The 19942-nt window shown below is 46.0% G+C and overlaps 1 protein-coding gene across 2 annotated transcripts in view; it reads left to right on the top strand.

The window, feature by feature from the left end:
• Positions 1–19942, top strand: part of LOC131669592 (uncharacterized) — a 74149-nt gene that overhangs the window by 2244 nt on the left and 51963 nt on the right. The window contains exon 2 of one of the 2 annotated variants that reach the window (XM_058944578.1): positions 11056–11309. In XM_058944578.1, coding sequence (XP_058800561.1) covers positions 11088–11309 — 222 coding nt within the window. In that variant the 5' untranslated portion in view covers positions 11056–11087. Of the gene's footprint in view, positions 1–11055; positions 11310–19942 lie in introns of those variants that run through there. The other variant, XM_058944580.1, reaches the window with a different exon arrangement.

The raw sequence follows: 19942 nt of genomic DNA, 5'->3' as shown, positions 1-19942 counted from the left end.
TTTTGTAGGTTCCAATTCATTTGGAGCTGCGCCGGTTCACTTAAAATTACAGTGACACGTGAGAGACTCTCACGGTCGCTCGCGCACTCGCACTTGCACTCGCGGACAAGACTGTCATGCCAAGCTCGTATTTGTCGGGCGAAAACTTCATTTTCCTTCCTCTGACTGGCAGCTCTCTTGCACCACTTGCCTCGCGTGTGCCTAGCGTGTAAGGTTGTCTCTGTTTTATTGTTTTTTTTTGTCACGGCGACGCATCGCCCGCTCCACCGAGCCCGCGTGCTTTCCTCGCATCACAATTGTCTTTCGTCCGCTTGCCCTGCTCAACGCGCGGAAAAACAACTGGCTCTTGTTCTTCTTGCAGCTTGCCAAGCTGCTGGTCGTTCGGCTGTGGGGCAATAATCTTACAGATGCTCCTGCAATTTTTATTAATTCACTGCTTCTCCTTGTTTCACACTATTGTTTTGTTGTTGTTGTTGTTGTTGTTGTTGTTGTTGTTGTTGTTGTTGTTGATGTCCAACACTGTCTTGCCAGCGTACTTATGCACATTTGTACTGATAGTCACAGAAAAATTTAGCATATCGTTTGAAAGCTTCACCACCGAATTCATCTAATAGCATCATTCATCGATTCCGCTTTACTACATTTATATCGTTTATTCCTTTATTATTGTAATTCATTTTTATAAAATACATTTGTGAATATAAAATTAACACGGTTTTCTCTATATAATCTCGTTATTAATCAAAATACGGAAGTTGTCGCTCTATCAACTGTTCTATTTGGAATTCACTGAAACTATGAAAATGGTGAAAACGCTTTTGTCGATTGTGACGAGAAAAATGTTGTTCCTAAACAGACAAAACGTAGACAATGCTTCTATAATGTTCCAGAGCTGATCGAGTTGAAGGCGCTTTTATCGACTTAACAAAGTTTTTGTGGGCTTGACGACGTCTGAAATCTTATCTGTCTGCTTGGGCGTTCTTGATCTTTTAATTGGCGATAGCGCTGTAAATTGTTGTGTCAAAATTAGTGACACCGCGTGAATCACTTTGAGATCGTAATAAAAAAACCATTTAAAAAAGAGAATCAATTCCTTGATTGATACAAGAATTAATCATGGAAACACGAATGTATACTATTACAGCTATGTTGATAGAAGCAAACGTGGAATGAATATGCTACGCTTGATGCTACACCGCTTACAATCAACATTCCACCGTTTAACAATAAACTATTGAACAGAACACGTGCAGTATAGGTAGATAGTCAAAATAGGAAAGTACAGAAAAAGTAGTTTCGGCAGCTCTCGCGTAATAGCAGCTGCGGCTGCGTCGTCGTGGCAGTTCGATCGGGTCCGTTTCTTTCCTAAATTACGAGCTGTTCTTTCTCTCGCTCGCCAAAAGAACTGGCTTTTATCTGGCGCAGGCATTTGCCGGCGCGTGGTGCGGATCGAAGCCGCCCGAGTGGCCCTAAATCGTAAACCATCGAAGAGTTTGGGGCCGCTCGTCCGGCCAATTTGGCGAGCAGCAGCGACAAGAGCAAATATTCAGGCAGACGCGGTGCATTTTTCCCGTGCAATAATGTGCCGGAGATATAGGTCCAGTTTAAAATCCCTTTTCCTCGAAGATACTTCAGATATTTCAGTTGGCGCTTTAAATATTCTATATATAGCCTGATCGAATCGCCGCGTCATTTGCCGCTGACCTTCTGGCAAAGTTCAGAGGAATACGTATACGCACAATGGAACGTACTCTTGTTGCGGCAATTACAGCAACGCGCATTCCTTCGGTGTCCTTCGAATCGAAAGACACCGATCAAAGCTCTTTGATGTTCTCATATCTGACTCGCTCTTGCCTATTCTAGAAGTACACATTGAGCACGGCGCGAACAACTTTTGCACTTTACTCGTACCTGAACCAGGTTATCTCGTGCGCACTCGGTATCGATATTTGTTACAGCTGTACTTATTTGATCCTCGGATGGCAATGTTACGTGGGCGGCAACCACTGGCTCGCAGAATGCGCGCTGTCCGCACAGTTGCACAGCCGATAGCATTACGCGGAATCTATATTGAGCGCGCCAGCGTGTTCCGATAATTTCTCGGCAACTTGGGAAAACCTTGGCAGTCGGCGGGCCCTAGACGGTAGATAGTTGCGCGGAACGGAGAATGTCTATATTTGGAGGTTATGCACTAACTTTTTCCATTAAACTTTTCACGATAGCTGTACAGCAGTATCGTGCGATTCTCCTCTTCTCTCTAAATTCAAGTAGCTAAGCGAAGGTAGAAACTTGTCGATTACACGAGCCCCTCGGTGTACAATTGGAACGCGTTGGAAGGCTCAAGCTGTCGTTTCGCGCACGCTCAAAATTATCCAAGACCTTGGCTCGCGGAAATTCTCTGAACGCGTTCCATCAGTTGTCGCGCGCAACGAGCACACAGCCTCCAGCCAATTAAAATTCCTAGCAAGATTTTGCCCCGGAAAATCAGTGATATTGTCATTTTCACGAGCGCAGTGGTATTTACGTCGGAGAGAGAAAAAAGCGCGCACGCACGAAAGAGACGACTCACGGACGCTACGGCGCGCGTATCGCCTTTCTTTCTTCTGGTAATTGCAGCTATGGAGGCAATGTCGACGGACTCGTCCAAATCTCCATCGTCTCTTTATTTTCTTTACGCTCGTTAGTTCCAATCAAAAGCCAAGTATTTATCAGATTGATAATTAATAATGACTTTTACGGTGGATGCATTGTCAACGATTTAGTAGGGGGCAGACGGATAGGCAGATTGCCTCACTTTTCTTAAGATGAAATTAAAAATTGTGATGAGGCAGGCAGGCAGGCAGGCAGGCAGCCAGCCAGCCAGCCAGACAGACAGACATGCGTCTCGATTAATCATTTCCGTATGCTTGATGGCGTTCTCCTTCGAGTTCGTTATTTTTTTTAACATAGCAGCGCTCGGCTGCTTTATGTTTGTTTAATTGCGGAGAAGAAAAAAATGAGGGAAGGAGAGGGGAGAGAATAACGGATAATATTCGCCTGTGTGGGAGTCGTCGCCACAGATAATTATCAAGAGCCGGCAGAAGAGAAGAAAAACGTCCTCTCGATCGGTCCAAAAGTGGTGGGAGAAAGAGAAAGAAGCGTACGGGGCCGTATTTTGGCCGCGGGGATTGGCGTACGATAGAAGCAACCGGTTACCAGCCCGAGGGTTCGAACGTCTTCGAGATTCGCTTTAACGCGTACACATAAACGCGCATAATATCGCGGACACGATGCCGCTGACCGAAGTTGTCCCACTTTGAACCTCGGCCGTCCTCTTCGTCTCTGCTTCACGTATGGGATAGCTGTGCCGTGACATGCCCGCCCCACTCCTGTCAAACGTATTTTACCAAGCTAGCAGTCGCGTCGGCGCCGGCCAATTCGCGTGCAATGAAATTAACGTGGAGCGAAAAAGCTCGTATTGGTGAATGTCGAGGTGGTCCGAGGAGGTAGCAGCGCTCCTTCTCGTGACCGATGATCGAGCTGCAGACGAGACTTACGTATCACAGCTCTCTATAGGCCGGCAGCCTAAGTGTCGGCCGCCCTCGCTGCTTTTCATTAGCGCCGTCAGACTTGTCACGTTGCTTCGCTGTACGTACGTAAAAGACCGAAGAAGCGTGTAGCCGAAAGACCGAGGCCGAGCCTTGGTGCGCGCAGGGGTCGCACCCGTTTTGTTCGAATCCCTCTCTGGCCTGGCTGGCTGCCTTTTGCACGGCCGACTAGACAAACGAGTTTTTGTCGAGCGCGCATATCTGCCGGAGACCGAGAAACGTAATACGCCTGACCGCAGGTGCCGCCCCCAAAAGGTTGATCGACCCAGCTTTCATCCGCGCTGCACTTGCGGTCCAGCAAATAGTCGCACTCTCGTTCCCAAGTCCCGCCGAGCCATCGCTAAAACAAACAAGCCAATCGCTTGTTCTCCGATTGCGAGCCAAGTTGTTCTCGGTTGTTTGCAGCGACCTCCGCCGACGCTCTCGTTGCCAAACAAAGTGCAGTCGCTGAGATGCACCTGCAGGCCTCGTCGGTCAAATCAACGCCCGCGTCTCGGGACTCGCTGCAAACTTCGGACGACTCTTCGGCGTAGGCGCGCATCGTTTGGAGATGCATGGCACGGCAACTCGTTTCAGGCTTGCTGTGCCTAGTGCCCCATCACCAACTTTCTCAAAGTGCCATCGCAGCTGCACTTTGGCTAATTTCGCGTAATGCCCCCCTTCCGCGCACGTGCCGCTGGCACGCTTACGCGACCAGTCAGCAAAAACATTTACTTCGAACTACCCCTCCCCAAACGACCCAACTTTTGAGTATTGCACAAAAACTTGGTACTCGACAAATTTTGCTCCTCTTCGCACTATGTATTTTGTTTAAGTACACGGAATGGAGAGGCAGCGATGCTGTTTCACGTCTCGCAAAGTTCCACTCGGCAATATTGCAATTTCTGACTGCCAGTTGTCGTTCATAATTCGCGACTCGTCACTCATCTGTCACTCATCTGTTGCTCGTGTTGTTAAGTGGTTACTGAATTTGAACATGCTCGTTAAAATGTAACAAAACAATGTCATATCTTGTTCACATTTCAATTAGTATGCGCTGCGAAGAACCCTTTCGTTAGAAAAAAATCTTCTAAATAGAAACGAATTTACCGCTCAACACATATAGCTGCAAAACAAGATTTCGTAAGGATAAAAGGAGGGATAAGGATAAATAGGAAAAATTTTAGTTACATGAAGAATAATTTCGTACAAAAGGCAGTGTCGAATTATGGTACTTTTCATGGATTTGATTTCCTTGCATATTCTTAATTTATAGATAAAAGGAAGCACGCCGAAGAAGATAAAAACCGAACATAGACCTTCTTTTGGCTTACTTCAGTTAGAAAGTAGATAGTATATAATAGAATCGACTGTGTCCGTTGGTAATTCCTGTAGAAATTAATTGAAAGAACTGAAATTAATGCTATACGATCAAGGGGGGAAGCATTGGTTTCGCAACAGGTATTTGCCTTGACTTCTCGGGTAAATTTCTATCCCAGAAGTGGACAAGTGGAATATAAAACTCAAAGTTTTAGGAGCTATAGTAATAGATTTGTACAGTAATAAATGAACAAATAGTTGCGCCGTCCCATACATATTCTATGCGTAAAATATCACGTGAAACTTTTTCCGTATACGTTCCCATACTTTGAAAGAGCCGTATAGCTAGTATTATTGGGAGAGAGCAGTTGGCAGGGATAATTCCTTGGAGTTTTCTCGTACACGAAAGTGTGAATACTTATATAGCGTCGATGATACTATTTGCCGCTGAAAGATAAGCGACTGCACTATGTAGACGTGAAGTTAGTTGACTGCGCTTTCGGAAAAATGCACGATCGTTACAGTTTTTGGTAATCGGGGTAGAGAAAGCGGGCCGTTTCGAAGCTCGCGAAGTAGTTCTAGGGGACATGCCTGAAGCTTGCATAAGTCTATTGTATAAGGTGCAACCGCGGTGACCGCGTGCATAGAGGATCATCGGATTGAAAATGTGTTACGATCGTTCCGCTCGAGTAGTTAACCAACTCAAACATCGAAGCGCGAACGCAGCCTGGCCACGTATACAATTTGCTGAGCCCGCTGTAATCGATTGCTAAACAATATTAGCCGCGCTGCGAGGTTCGCTCGCACGCGAGCCCGCACCACCTATATAGAAACTCCAGTGGCTCGCTCGGTCGTGCTTTGATGCAGCGCCCCGCTGCAGATACTCGTACACTGCTCTGCACTCGGCGATCCGCATTGCAGCTTTGTGCAGCTTGGCCCCTCCCCCGCTCTTCCTCTCTCGCTCCCCATTTCCGTTCGCCGTCAGCTTCCGAACTGCATTCGCAAAGCCAACGCGTTCGTGTTTTTTTTTTTTTACTTCCGACTGATGATCGCTAATCGATCGCTTTAACAATATCAACTTCAATGACTCATTGGGTTATTAGTGCTACATCGCTCCATGTGAGTCCATTCGACATTCGATTGTCTTCAAATGTGCAGAATCGAGATTCAGGTTTCATACGGAATAATTGATCATTGAGCGTTACAGAAAGACGCAAATATTTAGATTTCTGGTTGCGACGAGGCGCGTTTCGAAAATGGATAAAACGCACGCGCGCAAAATGAAAAGGAAACTAAGGGCGAGTTTGCGCAATTAACAGCTCGTTCTCGCATAACGTAATTCAAATCCGCGTAATCTGACGGCATGCGGCGATAAGACGAGCAATAGCTAACATAAGCACACAACGAGGGTTCGAGTGTTCGGGCTTTTTTAAGAGATTTGCAGAGCTAGCACGAGCGATGCGAACTGTCGGTTATATAGCTCGGGAAATCTTAGACCGCTTCCGACAATTACTATCTCCGCTCGCTCTTGTTGGCGCATTTACAACTTGCCTCACGTTTTCCAACCTTTTGTGTTTATCTGCTGCTACAAACTACGCCGGCCCTTGGCTCTTCGTCTCTCTTTCTCTTTCTCTTTCTTTTCGTCTTGTCGCTTCGCTAAAGCACGCGCCTCGCGCGATTGTTCCTCTCTACACGTGTACGTATGCGTACTTACATTTTAATTGAATCCTATACTGCACGCGCCTATTACATCTCTTTCTCTCTGCCGCTTTGTCTCTCTCTTTCTCAAGCACCTTCTGACCAGTACCTGCCTTGTTTATTCCCACGATCGCTACGATCACTCGCTACTACATGTTTTGCCTTATTCAGTGTCATCGTTACATCCACTTCATTCAATTTTTCCAGCTTTTCCTTTGCTCATTTTCAACTAAGAGTGCGACCGCTTATAAATTCATTGAGCAGCACTGCGATGCGAGCGCTACATTTTTTTAACGCGTGCCATTCGTAATTTTGTTTGCAATCCTCTTGCATTACATGGTAACAGAAATCGATCCGTACCAGCAACCTGCCACTCGTAGTTTACTTGTAACTTTTAATAAAGCCACAACATTCCAAAGATACCATTTTTCAACTCAACTTTCAAGGCGAAACTCTAAAGACTCTTACGAGGGTCAACATTTTATATCTTTTTAGTAAATTTCATGTAGAGAGAAATTATATCGCGGTAAGCTTTCTCTTGCAGACTATTGTAACGTATCGGTTATCCTGAACGCCTTACCTCCACAATGATTAGACCTTAAACTGATTTTTGTAGTTTATAAATATAAAATCGAACATATTTATCGAACTAGCGAACCATCTATAATGCATGAAGCAAGGAACGTATTGTTCTCTCTCGAAAGAACCGTACGCCCTGCAAGCTTAAATTTTCAACTGGCGGGGCAAAGGTTCGCTGCGAACTCAAACAGATAGCAATTCAATTTTTAACGCCATAATTTATTTACTATCGAGAAATCCGAAAAATTTCTATTCGAAAATTATTTTTTTTTACTTTGTAGCAGAAATAATTATGTTTAATATTTTTTTGGTTACTTATTCATTTATTTTTATCACCGTTTGCTTTACTGACCTGACGGAGCTCGCGTAAGTGAATTTCCATTGATTGGAAAAACAAGTTTATTATGCGGGACATTGAATGTTTATCAATTATCATTCACTCTAAATGATTTTAAGAAAAGCTCGATTCGTTGAAAAAAATGTAAATTACGAGTGTGCTATTTACTGCTATGGTAGCTACTGGCAGCTGCCTCATGTATACGTCATAACCTCTTATCGCTATGCGGCTATTTGGCTTTTAGTCAGCGTCGACGATAATATACCAAAGAACGTAATTGTGAATCATTTATTGAATTTGAAGAATTTGTTCGTTTTTTGATTATGTTTCTATGTGACGTAATGCGATGATTAGTTGGAAGAAGTTGCGCGAAAAAGACTGATCTCGTGTAAAAGGTAGCTCGTAAACAGTAATGAAAGCGGCATACATCAGTGGATACATTCGGCGAAGAAGCTAGCGCGTAACGCCGGTTAAAAGTTAACGAGCCATTTCTTTCGTTTCGAAGCTTACGAGCTCGGCGTCGCAAAACTGAGCCCCGAAATTATGGGCGAAGCGGCGATATCTCGCAAACGAATTTGCAGACTCGTGCGCGAGAGTAGGTATAAGAGAGTTCGAACACACGCGCAAGGAAAAAAATAAAGAGGAGAGTGGAGAGAGGAGAGAGGAGAGAGGAGAGAGGAGAGAGGAGAGAGGAGAGAGGAGAGAGCCGAGGCCAATGCCGCCACTCGAGCACGTTTTCGACTTGGCTCTCGGCTACTTGGCTGTCGAACCTGCAGTATTATTTACTATCGCATCTCGCGCGAACAAAGACCAATACGCCAAGCTCGCTACCGTACAGAACTATACGCTACGTCTCTTTGACGTTCCGCTGCTGCACTGGTTGCATGAAAATCAACGTCGACTCGTCGTTCGTTATTTGCTCCAGAGCTACGATGATTTTGATTGCTCGAACAAAGGCTTGCCGTGCAGCTACGTATACACTGGACTGCTCGCCGGTCTGCCAGCCTGGAGCAGGCGGCCCAGATGACATAATTAGGTCGTCACTAAAATTAGACCTTATGTGCCCCCTCCCTCGGATATTGCTCACGCACAGCTCAATTTTTACGACATTGAACCTCGGGCCAAACGGGTCAAACGGGCCAAAACCAAGCAGTTCCTCGTTATCAACGCCTGTCCGTTTATTTCTCACAAAACTCCGAGTTGTCCAATCAATTCCCAATCCTGGTCAGTACTCGACTGTTTTATATTTTCATAAAAATCATTATAACTACACAAGCCAAAGTGCTTCAGATCTTTCGAAGCATAATCTTGTATCGAACGAAAAAAAAATTTCAAGTTAAGAACAACTACGTTCGTATCATTTCTTACCTACATATTACTTGGATCAACGATTAATGGCTCTGTTTACATAGCCGACAAAGTCAGTATATGAGATGAACGTCAGTTACTTCATTCCTGATTTTTTCTATTTTCAATTTACTTAAACATCGTTGACTGTTGGAGCCACGCGCTTAATGATTATAAGATATGTTCGTTTTCAAAAACTAATCATTTGGAACGTTTTCTAATCTTAGTTTTATAATTTAGATTTATTATGTTTGACGGTGGATTTTTTGCAATGTTTTTGTGTTTACAAATATGAACATTTCATAATCAAGTTGAAAATTTAAGAGACACACTGAAACATGAATATATCAGTTTTTGATACGGCATTCACTTATTTACTTTATTCTTCTTTCGGGCAAGTCTAAATATTTTCGATTACTTTGTTACCTTGACATAATTAATTTACGTAATAATAGAGAATTGAGAGACAGAGAGAGAGAGAGAGAGAGAGAGAGAAAGATGCGTGAGATACACATCTACATTGTATATACACAGCTACATTGTTTTCTGACCACCGGCATCCATAATAGGTCCAATTTGAATATTTGTTGTTACTAGTGATGTCTAGCGCACGAAGTCTTTTCGAGTTTATTTTAATGCACAAATATAGATTAAAACTTTTATTGGCAACATTGGAAATTCAAAAATCCAATACGTATTAAATACTCCATTGATTTGATATGAGATTCAGCCATTGATATTATTTATTAGGTAAATAAATGTGCAGATACCTTGATACTCATGATTTAAAAATGTTATCAATGAAATTTCGAATTTTTATCATCTTCTAAAGTACTAAGTTCTAAAAACATTAATTTTCTATAGTTATATTCTCTACCATGTAAATAACATACTTCGGTATAGACATTGTTTGTGTTTAGTGCATTTTTTAAAACTATCTAATATTATTATATAACTTAATGAAGCCTTATTAAATAATCTATCGATTTATATCATTTATTATTGCCTTCTTACTTTATTTGAAACTAAATTTTCACATAGAGCAAAGTTCAGTCAATTTCTCTATCAAAGGATTAGTTGGTTTTTATTTTTAGGTTATAGCATACTTAAATCAGTCAATTAATATTAAATTTATTAAATTTATGCCAACTATACAGATACATTTTTCAAACTATCTACGAAAATCCACAGTAATCTTTCGCAAAATATGTATATTATCACGTAACAACTGATTACGTGACTTCCAGCCAATCGAACGAGGAATAAATTGGCTTCACTTTTTATAAGAGGCTTTGTCCTTTTTACAAGAGGATCTTTTATAAGGGGATTGTAAGAGGAAAGAGAAATAAACTAATATTGACGCTTATTATTATTTTTATTGTTGGGAGTCCTATGAATCCGGTAATGAAAGATTACGTTTTTTTGAACGTTAAAATTCATAATCTTAAAGAAATATTTGCACTATTTCAACAGGAATTTGTTTATAGAAAAGCAAGTTTCACTTATTTTTGCTTACTTAGCCTATTATACTGGATTTCGATGCTAGAGTGATGAGAAAATTGTCGAAATGACTTGTAAAAATAATAGTGATATTTTAACAGAAAGCGTGTTGCGAGAATCTACAATGAAACTATAGAAAGAAAAAGAAATGCATATGTAGAGTAAAAAACTGCAAGAATAGCGAAGAGGCAAAAAAATATGAAACTGGAGTACGCGTGTACGAAGCCAGGAAAGTACAGGTATGGAGGTCATGCGAGGATGGATGGGCGCGGCGTATACGCGAGGAATGAATGATTAAACAGTGCCTCGCATGCACACGCATCTTTCGCACGGCAGTCTCTCCGCATTTTTTATTCCGTGTATATCGCCGGCGACATGGATCTGAGTACTTACGTCCCGTGTATTGTCGCTTACCCTTGAAGGTTGCCTGCGACTTGTAATTATCGTAGCACAGCAGAACCGCCGAATCAGCACGTGTTGATAATCGTCTCGATATTTATTTAATCGCTGCCCCTCCGTAGGCGCATGCATGCGCTACTCGTAACCAGTGATGGGTGGTTTCATATCAGTGCTACTCGTAGACGAGCCGCTCGTACCGCCAATTTTCATGCGATTATAATTTCACGAGTGACAAAGAAAGGAACTTGACTCGATGAATTTGATGCGAGGTACCGAAATGATATTTGAAGGGATGAAATCTGGTTTCAGATTTGAATAATGTGCAAAGCGTGAAGAGAACGATGACTTCGATGATGGGTGTGCAGCATCAAGCTTCAGCAATGTCCCAAGACGCAGTCGATTACACGAGCTACTTGCAGCAACGGCGACGTCGCGCACCGCTGAAGGTGCACGCACACGAGCAGCGCTCGGCGGCGAGCGAGCAAAACGCCAGCTTCACGAGCACAAAGGGCTTGCTTAATGGCCCGGGACAAAATAATTGCTTCCTCAACAGCGCTGTACAGGTAACCGCTTTTCTATTCTAATACTCGTGCGTTCGCTCGTTCCTCGTTAGCCATTTCGTGCACATACGTAAACACCGTGTCCTGGAACTCCATCTTTCCCTTGCTGGTTATCAGTGTCTGGACATCTCGCGAGTACGCCGTCACTTCCGTTTTACCGCGTTTTTTTCCGCCCGCGAAACGATCGTGTACGAAAGCCAGACGAGCGCGTACTTGCGGCGCCTGTGCGTCGGCAACCCGACGCGCGGGCGTGTCAGCGCCACTATTCCATCGAGTCTCGAGAAATTCGCTGATTCCGACTATGCGTCGCGCACGCCCTTGTCCGCCGACATCCATTTCTGCAAATCGCTCGATTAATCATCTTTCCAGCACTAGACGCGGATGACCGATCGTACTATCGTTTCAGCCTGAGACATTGGCACGTTCTCGATGACCCGGCAGCTCGTCAAAAACCACCCGTCGAGGAAACCGCGCGTGCTTCAATTTTTAATAAAATTATCAGCAGTATATAATGTTGCCGATCGAGAAGGCGAGAGCTGTATTCCGTGCATATCTAAGCGGACTTGATGAATTATTTTACTTCCTCAATTTCCATACACGTTGCGGTGACGAGCGGAAGGACGAGCTTATTTGTATGCGATCTGAAGCTCGATGGCAAGTGCGTCAATTAGCACCCTTCCCCGATAAGATCGGCTTTCGTAAATTAGATTTTTCGAAAGTCTCCAATATTCTTAGAGTAGTTGCATAATTGAGAGGACAATATTGCAGCATTATATCGTAGCGATGTTGTCCTTCTGCCTCCGACTGATTCATTGGAATTTGGCCTATCTGGCCGTGATCAGGGCGCGACGAGGTATCTACGCATTCGCAGACTTGTTGCGACAATCGAGCGCTTGCCAGCGCGTCAAGTGGGACTTTATTCGAGTGGCATGGTGATCGCATGACGCGAGGACTCTGCGTATTTCCCACGTTAACCTGCGTTTCCCATCGATCGGCACGCTCTGCATTATCGTTAAGCTCATAATTACTGCATAACACTTAATATATTGCTCTTCTCTGCGCAGCGTAACAGTGGTAGTCGCACACGCCGCGGCGGTTCCCACAGATATACGAGCTGTACTGCCCTGCGCAGAGCTGTAAAGGCCCGGCTCTCGAGCTACTCGACCGTGGATTTGAATAATGATGATGGGGACGACGTCGGGGATAAGCTTTTTTCAGTCCTCTCTCTCTTTTTTTTTTGTCTCTTTGCGAGACGACGGCGCGTGTGGCACTGCGCACGCTGACTACTGAAGCCGTCGACTGATTAGCATGAATCCTGCGTGGGGCGTGCGCCGTACGTGAGGCGCGACGCCAACGATTCAGCCGAGCGAGCCTCGATCTCGCGCGACGGAAACAACGGCGTCTTTATTGCGAACAACGTTGTCACTGGGCGGCGCGCGCTGTGTCAGAACAGCGAGTAGAACGAGTACAAGAATCGGCCGACCAGTGGCCGCGCGCGTAGCCTCTATAGGAGTCAACGCTGAACTTGACTTTACACTCGACTGCGGAGCGGCCTTTTAGTAGCCCTAAAACTTACCTCGGATGCCCTGCGTCGATCAATGACGATCATCGGTTTGACTAGCGCTGTCGAGATATTTGCTCAGCTGACTATAGCGCTCGGTTGGCGAAATCACACCGCGCCGGCCAATTTGCAAAATACTCAACTCGGCAAACGCTCGGACCACCCGAATCGCCACGTCCAGGCCGCTTGCTCTGCGCATCTACAATTTCTCTGCTCTTGCAACACGTCGGCGGCGGATCGCGAAAAAACGGCGTTCGTTGCTCACTCGCCAAATGGCCGGTCATCTCGCTCGCGCTGCGCCTTGCACCGTCATTTCTTCCCGAGAGTAAATCTTGGATGCTCTTGGCAATCGGCTTTTGGAAGAACGCGCCAATTACCATACAAACAGTTCACCGAGCGGTTCAGTATTCGTTTAGATTTTTTGCGAATTCAATGCCTAGCTGCTCGCAAAGAAAACTCATTTTCTTAGCCGAGATTAGACTTTGTCGTCGAGCACAAAGGAGTCTATCCACGGACGGTTCTTATCAAGTCGATGAAAAATGACGAGCGAGGCCGTGGCTGCACCGCGCGAGGGTACTATACAACACGGCGCTTGCCTCTTAATAAACCATCGCCGCTGCACCTACGAACAAGGGAAAAGACCATTGTGTAGACTGTGCGATACCCAGTCAATAACTACCCCGGAGGCTATCTCCCGCGTCACGGCCAACTGCTTTCCTTTCGTAATGCTCTTGGCCCACATGCGGCCAGTGGTAGATCTTTCAAATCAAGTTAGAGGCACATTGCGAATCCTCTTAAAAATCGACCCATTCGATACGTCGATACACGAGTGAGCAATGTGCCAGTCTCGCAAAGGAAATCATGCCAACTTTTATTTGGCGATCGCCTCGACAGCAAACAAGCTCGAGCTTTCTAATGGTATGCTCACTTACGATTACTTCTTAATTCAACCGAGTCTCGGTTTGACAAAAGCCCACACTGGACTATTCGGAGTGGCTTCAATTCCATACACTCGACTTGGAACTAACATCTTGTCACTTTAAAGTTTTCAAATGCTATTGCGCTTGCCCTATTTTCAAAGAAACGAGTGTTATTAGCATACTCCACTCGATACCGCCGGCGTTGTTTCCGCATTTCTCGTTAAAACTTTATTGCGTCGGCTGCAAGCCAGTAAGCAATCTAGCTTGTAAAAATAAATATACGTTCGGTATAATGTATGGGGAGTATTCGATCACTGTAGAGCAAGTAATAATCTAATAATCCAAATAACAGCAATCGACAGGTCGCAGTCGGTTGTAGCTCCTCTAACTCAGCGTACCGAGTGCTCGACGAACATTCAAGACGACGAATACGAGAAACGTACGTAAAGAAAGTACAGTTACCGATATTAGCGGAACGCGAGATGTTTACTCGTTATACAAAAGAAAATGGAAAGATGCCTATTATATTGCCGCTTAATGGCAATACGAAAGAGCCACGCAAACTATACATACAAAGTACGCGGACCTACCTCAGAAATACACTCCGGTCTATTGACAGTGTGACCAAGCGAAATCCCAGAACAAATCTTATTAGGGTATATCAGCTAATACTAATTGTTGGCCTGTTTTTTCTCATCGTCGAGCGTTTGACTCCATATCTTCCGAAAGATCTGTGATAATTCTGTTGGCAAAAAAAAACCGAACATGAAACCGGTATTAGAAACAATTTCACTGATAGGTACACTTTTCTCGTAGCAAGTGCAATCCAGTGAAAGTATAGGCATTATTGTTAATGTTCATTCGTGTTCAATGCACCTTCAACGGTTGCAGTGTCATAATCCGCGCACAATAATGAAGATTACATGAAACCCACGAGCGCAATCCAAATAACAAATTTTCATTTTCATCGTCCGTCGTCGCGGTGAAAAGCATTTTACTCTTATCGCACGTGTGTGCAAGAGTTGACAAGAGTAACGGTCTGTGCGTCCTTTTAACGGAATTTCCAGATACTTGATAAGATTCAAGTGGGTATTTTGTTACTGTTTGCTCGAACATTAGTAGGATCGAAAGAAATATAAAGAGCTCGAGAGTTAGCTGGGCAATCGATAAGGGGAAAATAGATTTGACGCAGGGCTTTCGGCGACAATTTTCGCATAGATAGGCGTCTAAAGTAAGATAGACGCGGCGCATTCTCCGAGTGAGAATATTACGCAGCTCCAATCAAAGTAATTGGCTCGTGTCCGTCGACTAGCAGGTACCGCTCTATAGCGCGGATCGGCGATCGATGGAGAAGCCGATTCTCATTAGCCATCGGAGATTAATCATTGGGGAAAATGTGCATGAGATAATCGAATACCTCGAGCTATTGTTCGCTGCACGACTGGTCGTTGTTTCTCTTGATTATCCGACTGCGCAGAACTTGAGTTTGGCTTGCGAGATCAACAGCCGCTCGAATCGTTGTTCGATCTTCGTCCAGCAGGTTTCTCTCGATCGAGATCGAACGCGAGTACGAGGATACGACTGATTTTGAAGATCGCACCAGCATCTGCAAATCTGCAAGCGGGTTCGAAAATAAAGAGCTTGGCCGGAATAGGTGTCACGGAGTAGCGTTTCGAAAGTCCCGTTGAACGAGAGTAAAAACACGGTAGAAGTTGGCATACGTTGTCGTGAACAGGCTAACGAAAGTGCGGTTATTGTGCGTACGAGGAAGCAGAAGTGGAACGAAAGAAATCGCGCGTTAGGATTGAGGCGTGGCGAGTACGACTGTTTGTGCGCGGGACACGGAAAACAGGGTGGGTGAGTCAGAAGGGGAGCACCTGTTTACGGAAAATGTAGTAGCCCTAATGGCAAGATGATACCGCACACAACACGTGTCAACGTCATTGCCCTTATTGCCTTGCGTGTTCCTTATTTCCGCCTGCGTGCACGTTGCTAAGCTATTACGTTGTTTATTTGTTTGCTAAACCGACGGATTTTCTGGGAACACGCAATCAAGTCTATCGACAAATCTTCGGCTCGTACCTCGAAACTGCCAAATAAAGAATAGACTCGACCCGGCGCGCACGTGTCGTTGGCCGACGCGTAGCCGCGATGGTCAATAAAGTACCCGGAGCATCTTAGCGATGATCAATTTATTCGCGCGCAACGCACTTGTACAGTCTCGTGCATTGTTACGGAAGGGGAAGGCACCTGCTACGCTCGAGAAAAGCAGTTCTTGCTTAGCACTTGAGCTGTCGGTAAGCTGCGGAAGTCATTATGCCACGGAGCGATATCGTCAGTCCCATACTGCTCGACGACGACATGTGCGTTTAGGGGGCTCGCTTGGATAATTGGGGATCGAAGAACGGGACCAAACGTGTAGGGAGTGTTCATTTCGTGTCATCGTCCATGCGACAACTCATTATCCTATAATTGTCGTTGCTTTGAGCGTTGTCGTCGCAACGAAGTTGCATCGGAGAGAAACAAAGCAATGTAATTTCGTGTAATCAGGTGAGTGAACGCGCGGCAGACGTAGAGCTGCGTAATTGAACCGATGCACGCGAAAAGAGTTGAAGTGACGAATAAAGCGAGAAAGAGCTTCCTGCAGCGGTGTGGCACGGCACTGCAACCCGGGGCTGACGAGCGCCAGTTCAAGGCTCGATCGCGCGGCCAAGGTTTCGCGATTCGCTTGCTTGCCTGCTTGCTTGCGCTCGCGTTAGTTGCAGCCATGGCAATCAGCTACCAAATCTGTCTTACTGCTCAGCTCATGTTGCGCTTCGGATACTACTTCAGACCTACTACGCAATCTTTTCGGCTGTATTTTTTGCCAATATTATTGTTAAATAATCCTTCGTTTTTTTTTTCTTTTATTTTTTTAGATGGTAATTTGATCTAACAACAAACTTATCGACGCATGACAAAATCACTCCTTGAATTGAAACTTCGTAAACGACCAGCTATATTTCATGTACTCACTCGAATATGCGATCTACATCCTTCTCGAGAATTGAGAAATAGATGAAGAATATAGCAGATAACGTGACCGCTGATCGAGAAGCGGCAAGTAGATATAAAGAATGAGAGAGAGAGCGGCTCGAGAGCTGCTAGCGCTCGCGTAACGCTCCTTTTCGAGTCGCCCACGCGATTGCGACGGCGGCGGCGGCGGCGGCGGCTGCGGCGGCTGCGGCAATCGCAAAATATGTGATGTTTATAAAGCGAAGTGGTTTCGGCTAAGCAATCGAGGAAACCGGAACCACGTCGCCCTCTGCGCACGATGGCATTCAGTCGCCCTCTACCCACGCTGACCTCGCGCTCGCTGCCCACCTTGCACTGCTAATTCGCCTCGCAATATACCTAAAATCTCATCGAAACTCGCTTGGCATGTTTATTCTTGCAGCAAAATCCTACCTATTTCATATGCAAATCACGCTGCGGATGAAACGCTGACTTACTACAAGGGACAAGTCCGATTGTGCGGAAAGCACGTAACGTTTGGGGCGTTCGAGCGTCTTTGAAATAGCACACGCATCTCCAGCGCGAAGTGGAGAAGAAGCAGATGGAGCGCTAGGGAGTCTGCAGAACAGCTGCGCTGCGATTAGCGATTCGCACCTGAGCCCCGGCAGCAGCAGCTCTGGCCCGAAGAAACTATCGCGGAGCTTCTGCTCGCTTCTGCTCGATCGAACGATAATGAAGCGCAAAGTAACGTGCGACGAGGGAGTGCTCCAACCGAGAGCGAGCGTAGGGCAAGTGGCGCGTGGCTGTCCGCATCGAGAGAGCGGCGGCGGCAACAGCTGCCGCTCTCTTGGCCACGTGCTCCACGCTGGCGCGTGCAATTAGCGCAGGCAGATCGGAATCCGCTGCCGAAAGAGCCTGGCGTTCGTCGCGTGCCCGAGATTTATTCGAGTCGAAGAGCAGCTGACGCCTCGCACGCTGAAATCTCGAGGATTTCGCCAAGCGCGCGCGAGCTTCTCGACGGTTGTACGGGAGATCGAACAGCGGGAGGAAGCTTGATGGGCGACACTTACGAATTCGAAGTGTCTCGCAGAAGCAAAGTCGCGGCTCGCTGGCCCATGAATCCGGCGCTCGTTTTGGACACAATAGCTCTGCGCTCCCCCACTTCCATTCTGCTTCAACGTTTTTCTCTTGCCTGTCATACGCGCAAAGTACGCCTAACGCCGATCGCTTCGAGTTCGTTGACCGTACGAGCCCAAACTTGTGCCTCGCACCCATCTACGTTCCATTTCAATAACAGTATTGTTCGAGCAGGCCGAAGATGTAAATTTAGGAGGGTGGCAGCAAAACTCTAACAGGTTGGCTGACTCGTAGCGTCGAGCAGCGATCGGCAGCAGGTGGCAGCGACGATTTTTCTGTGACTCATCGCGCAGCTGAGAGAGTAGAAAGAGAGAATGCACAACGCAGTGCAGGAGGAGGAAGCAAGGAACCGGAAGCCGGCCGCCAAGCTAAGTCGTCCAACTGAGACCGCACAGCCGTTCGTCTTCGCCTTTGCGCCCGTTCGTTCGTCCCTCGGTTCCTTGGCGAACTCGCGAGCTGCTCTTTGGTGGCCCTTGCGATTCATTTGGTCAGAGCGACATTGTCTTTCCGAAGCAGCGATTTCGAAGTGGCGCGAGCAGTCGGAGCAAATTATTTGCAGCGAATATATGACGCGCATCCTTCAGCTATGTACACGCGAAAACATAAAAGAAGAAAAGAAGAAAGGAAGAAAGGAAGAAAAAGATGCACAAAGCAGAGGCGCGTAGAAATTGCAGAAAATGATCTCGAAAATGGCAGGCAGCCAAGCTTTAGCTTTGTGCCGAGTGTAAGCCGCGACGAGTAACTGCGGCCTATTTAGCACGATACGTGCAACAACGCACAGCCGGAGATAATGCGCGGATGAGAACGAGCAAAGGCTCGCGTATAGACTTGCTCGCTCTGCGAGAGCAACTGGTGTATGCAAAATGCTTGTAAACGAGGCGCAGCTCGTAACGAGGCTACGTACACATGCTCACCTCTGTGTCCAGTGACGTTGTATCCTCGAGAAATCATCCTTAACAAGAGCCTATGAGAATTGGCGAGAGCTCGATAAATCGAGCAGTACCAGCAAGGTTCGTGCGCGGACGAGCAGCGCGACAATCGGAATATAGGCAAAGAGAACGAAGGTAGCAGGTGTAAAGTCGTGGGGTAGGTGTGCAAGATTGTGGAAGCTCTTGCGAGGAAGAGTGGCATCACGCATGAAGGCCGCGTGTGGGAAAGCGCCGTCAAGCGAGACTGAGAAAGAGACGCGCGTGCGTTTGATCGAGCACCGCAGCTACTTTATGCTCTCCTGTGTGTGCTCTCCTCTGTGTGCTCTCGCGGTGCCTCTGCCCGTGTGCGATGAACTTATAGGTGCAGGCCAAACTGACGACAACGACAAGCTCCTTCTCTCCGACTACATTTTCGTTGCTGCGATTAGACCTCTTCTCGGTGCGCAACTTGAAAAGCTGCAGGCTCTACTACGCAACCGCTGACAGTGGAATCGAGGTCAAGCCAATGCAACAGTGTGCAGCATCCGCAGAATCGCCCGATCAGCGTTTACCTTAGCATCCATTCTTCGCAGAGATGATCGAGCCACGTAATGCCGATTACGACTCGGTACAAGCCAGCTACCTCATCGTCCTTCCCCTTTCCCCGCCGTTCTCTTCCGCTTTATCGCTTTCTCTTTTCTCGTTATAGGCCAATGTATCACGTGGCAGCATACCGGTTATTTGGCACAACTGACAATCGTCCGTTTGCCTAACGATCTCTTTGTATTGTTTACTCGTACAAAAATATCGAGCTTCGGTACATGGACTTTTTATCGGTAAATTTACGTCTTGGACATGTTCCGGCTCATTTTTGCGTGAACGACAAGTGAATTGATCAATGTATAATCAACGTAACCAAAGCTGTTACCCGAATAGCAAGAGGTTGTCCACAGTATGTCGATTCGAGGCAGAAGGAAAATCGATCGGACATTTATTTCTAGAATGTAGGCGCGAATCCAGAATGAATGCGTGGGTGGTGTAATACAAATAGCATTTGGATGGAGATGCAGCGTGGTGATCGCGTGGAATGGAGGCATTGGTCGGCAAGTGCCGACG

This window comes from Phymastichus coffea, unplaced genomic scaffold, assembly GCF_024137745.1.
Source record: "Phymastichus coffea isolate CEN01 unplaced genomic scaffold, Cenicafe_Pcof_1.1 PCOF00095, whole genome shotgun sequence".
Taxonomy (NCBI): domain Eukaryota; kingdom Metazoa; phylum Arthropoda; class Insecta; order Hymenoptera; family Eulophidae; genus Phymastichus; species Phymastichus coffea.
Note: the sequence above shows the minus strand (reverse complement) of the source record. Positions and strands in the feature narration are given on the sequence as shown.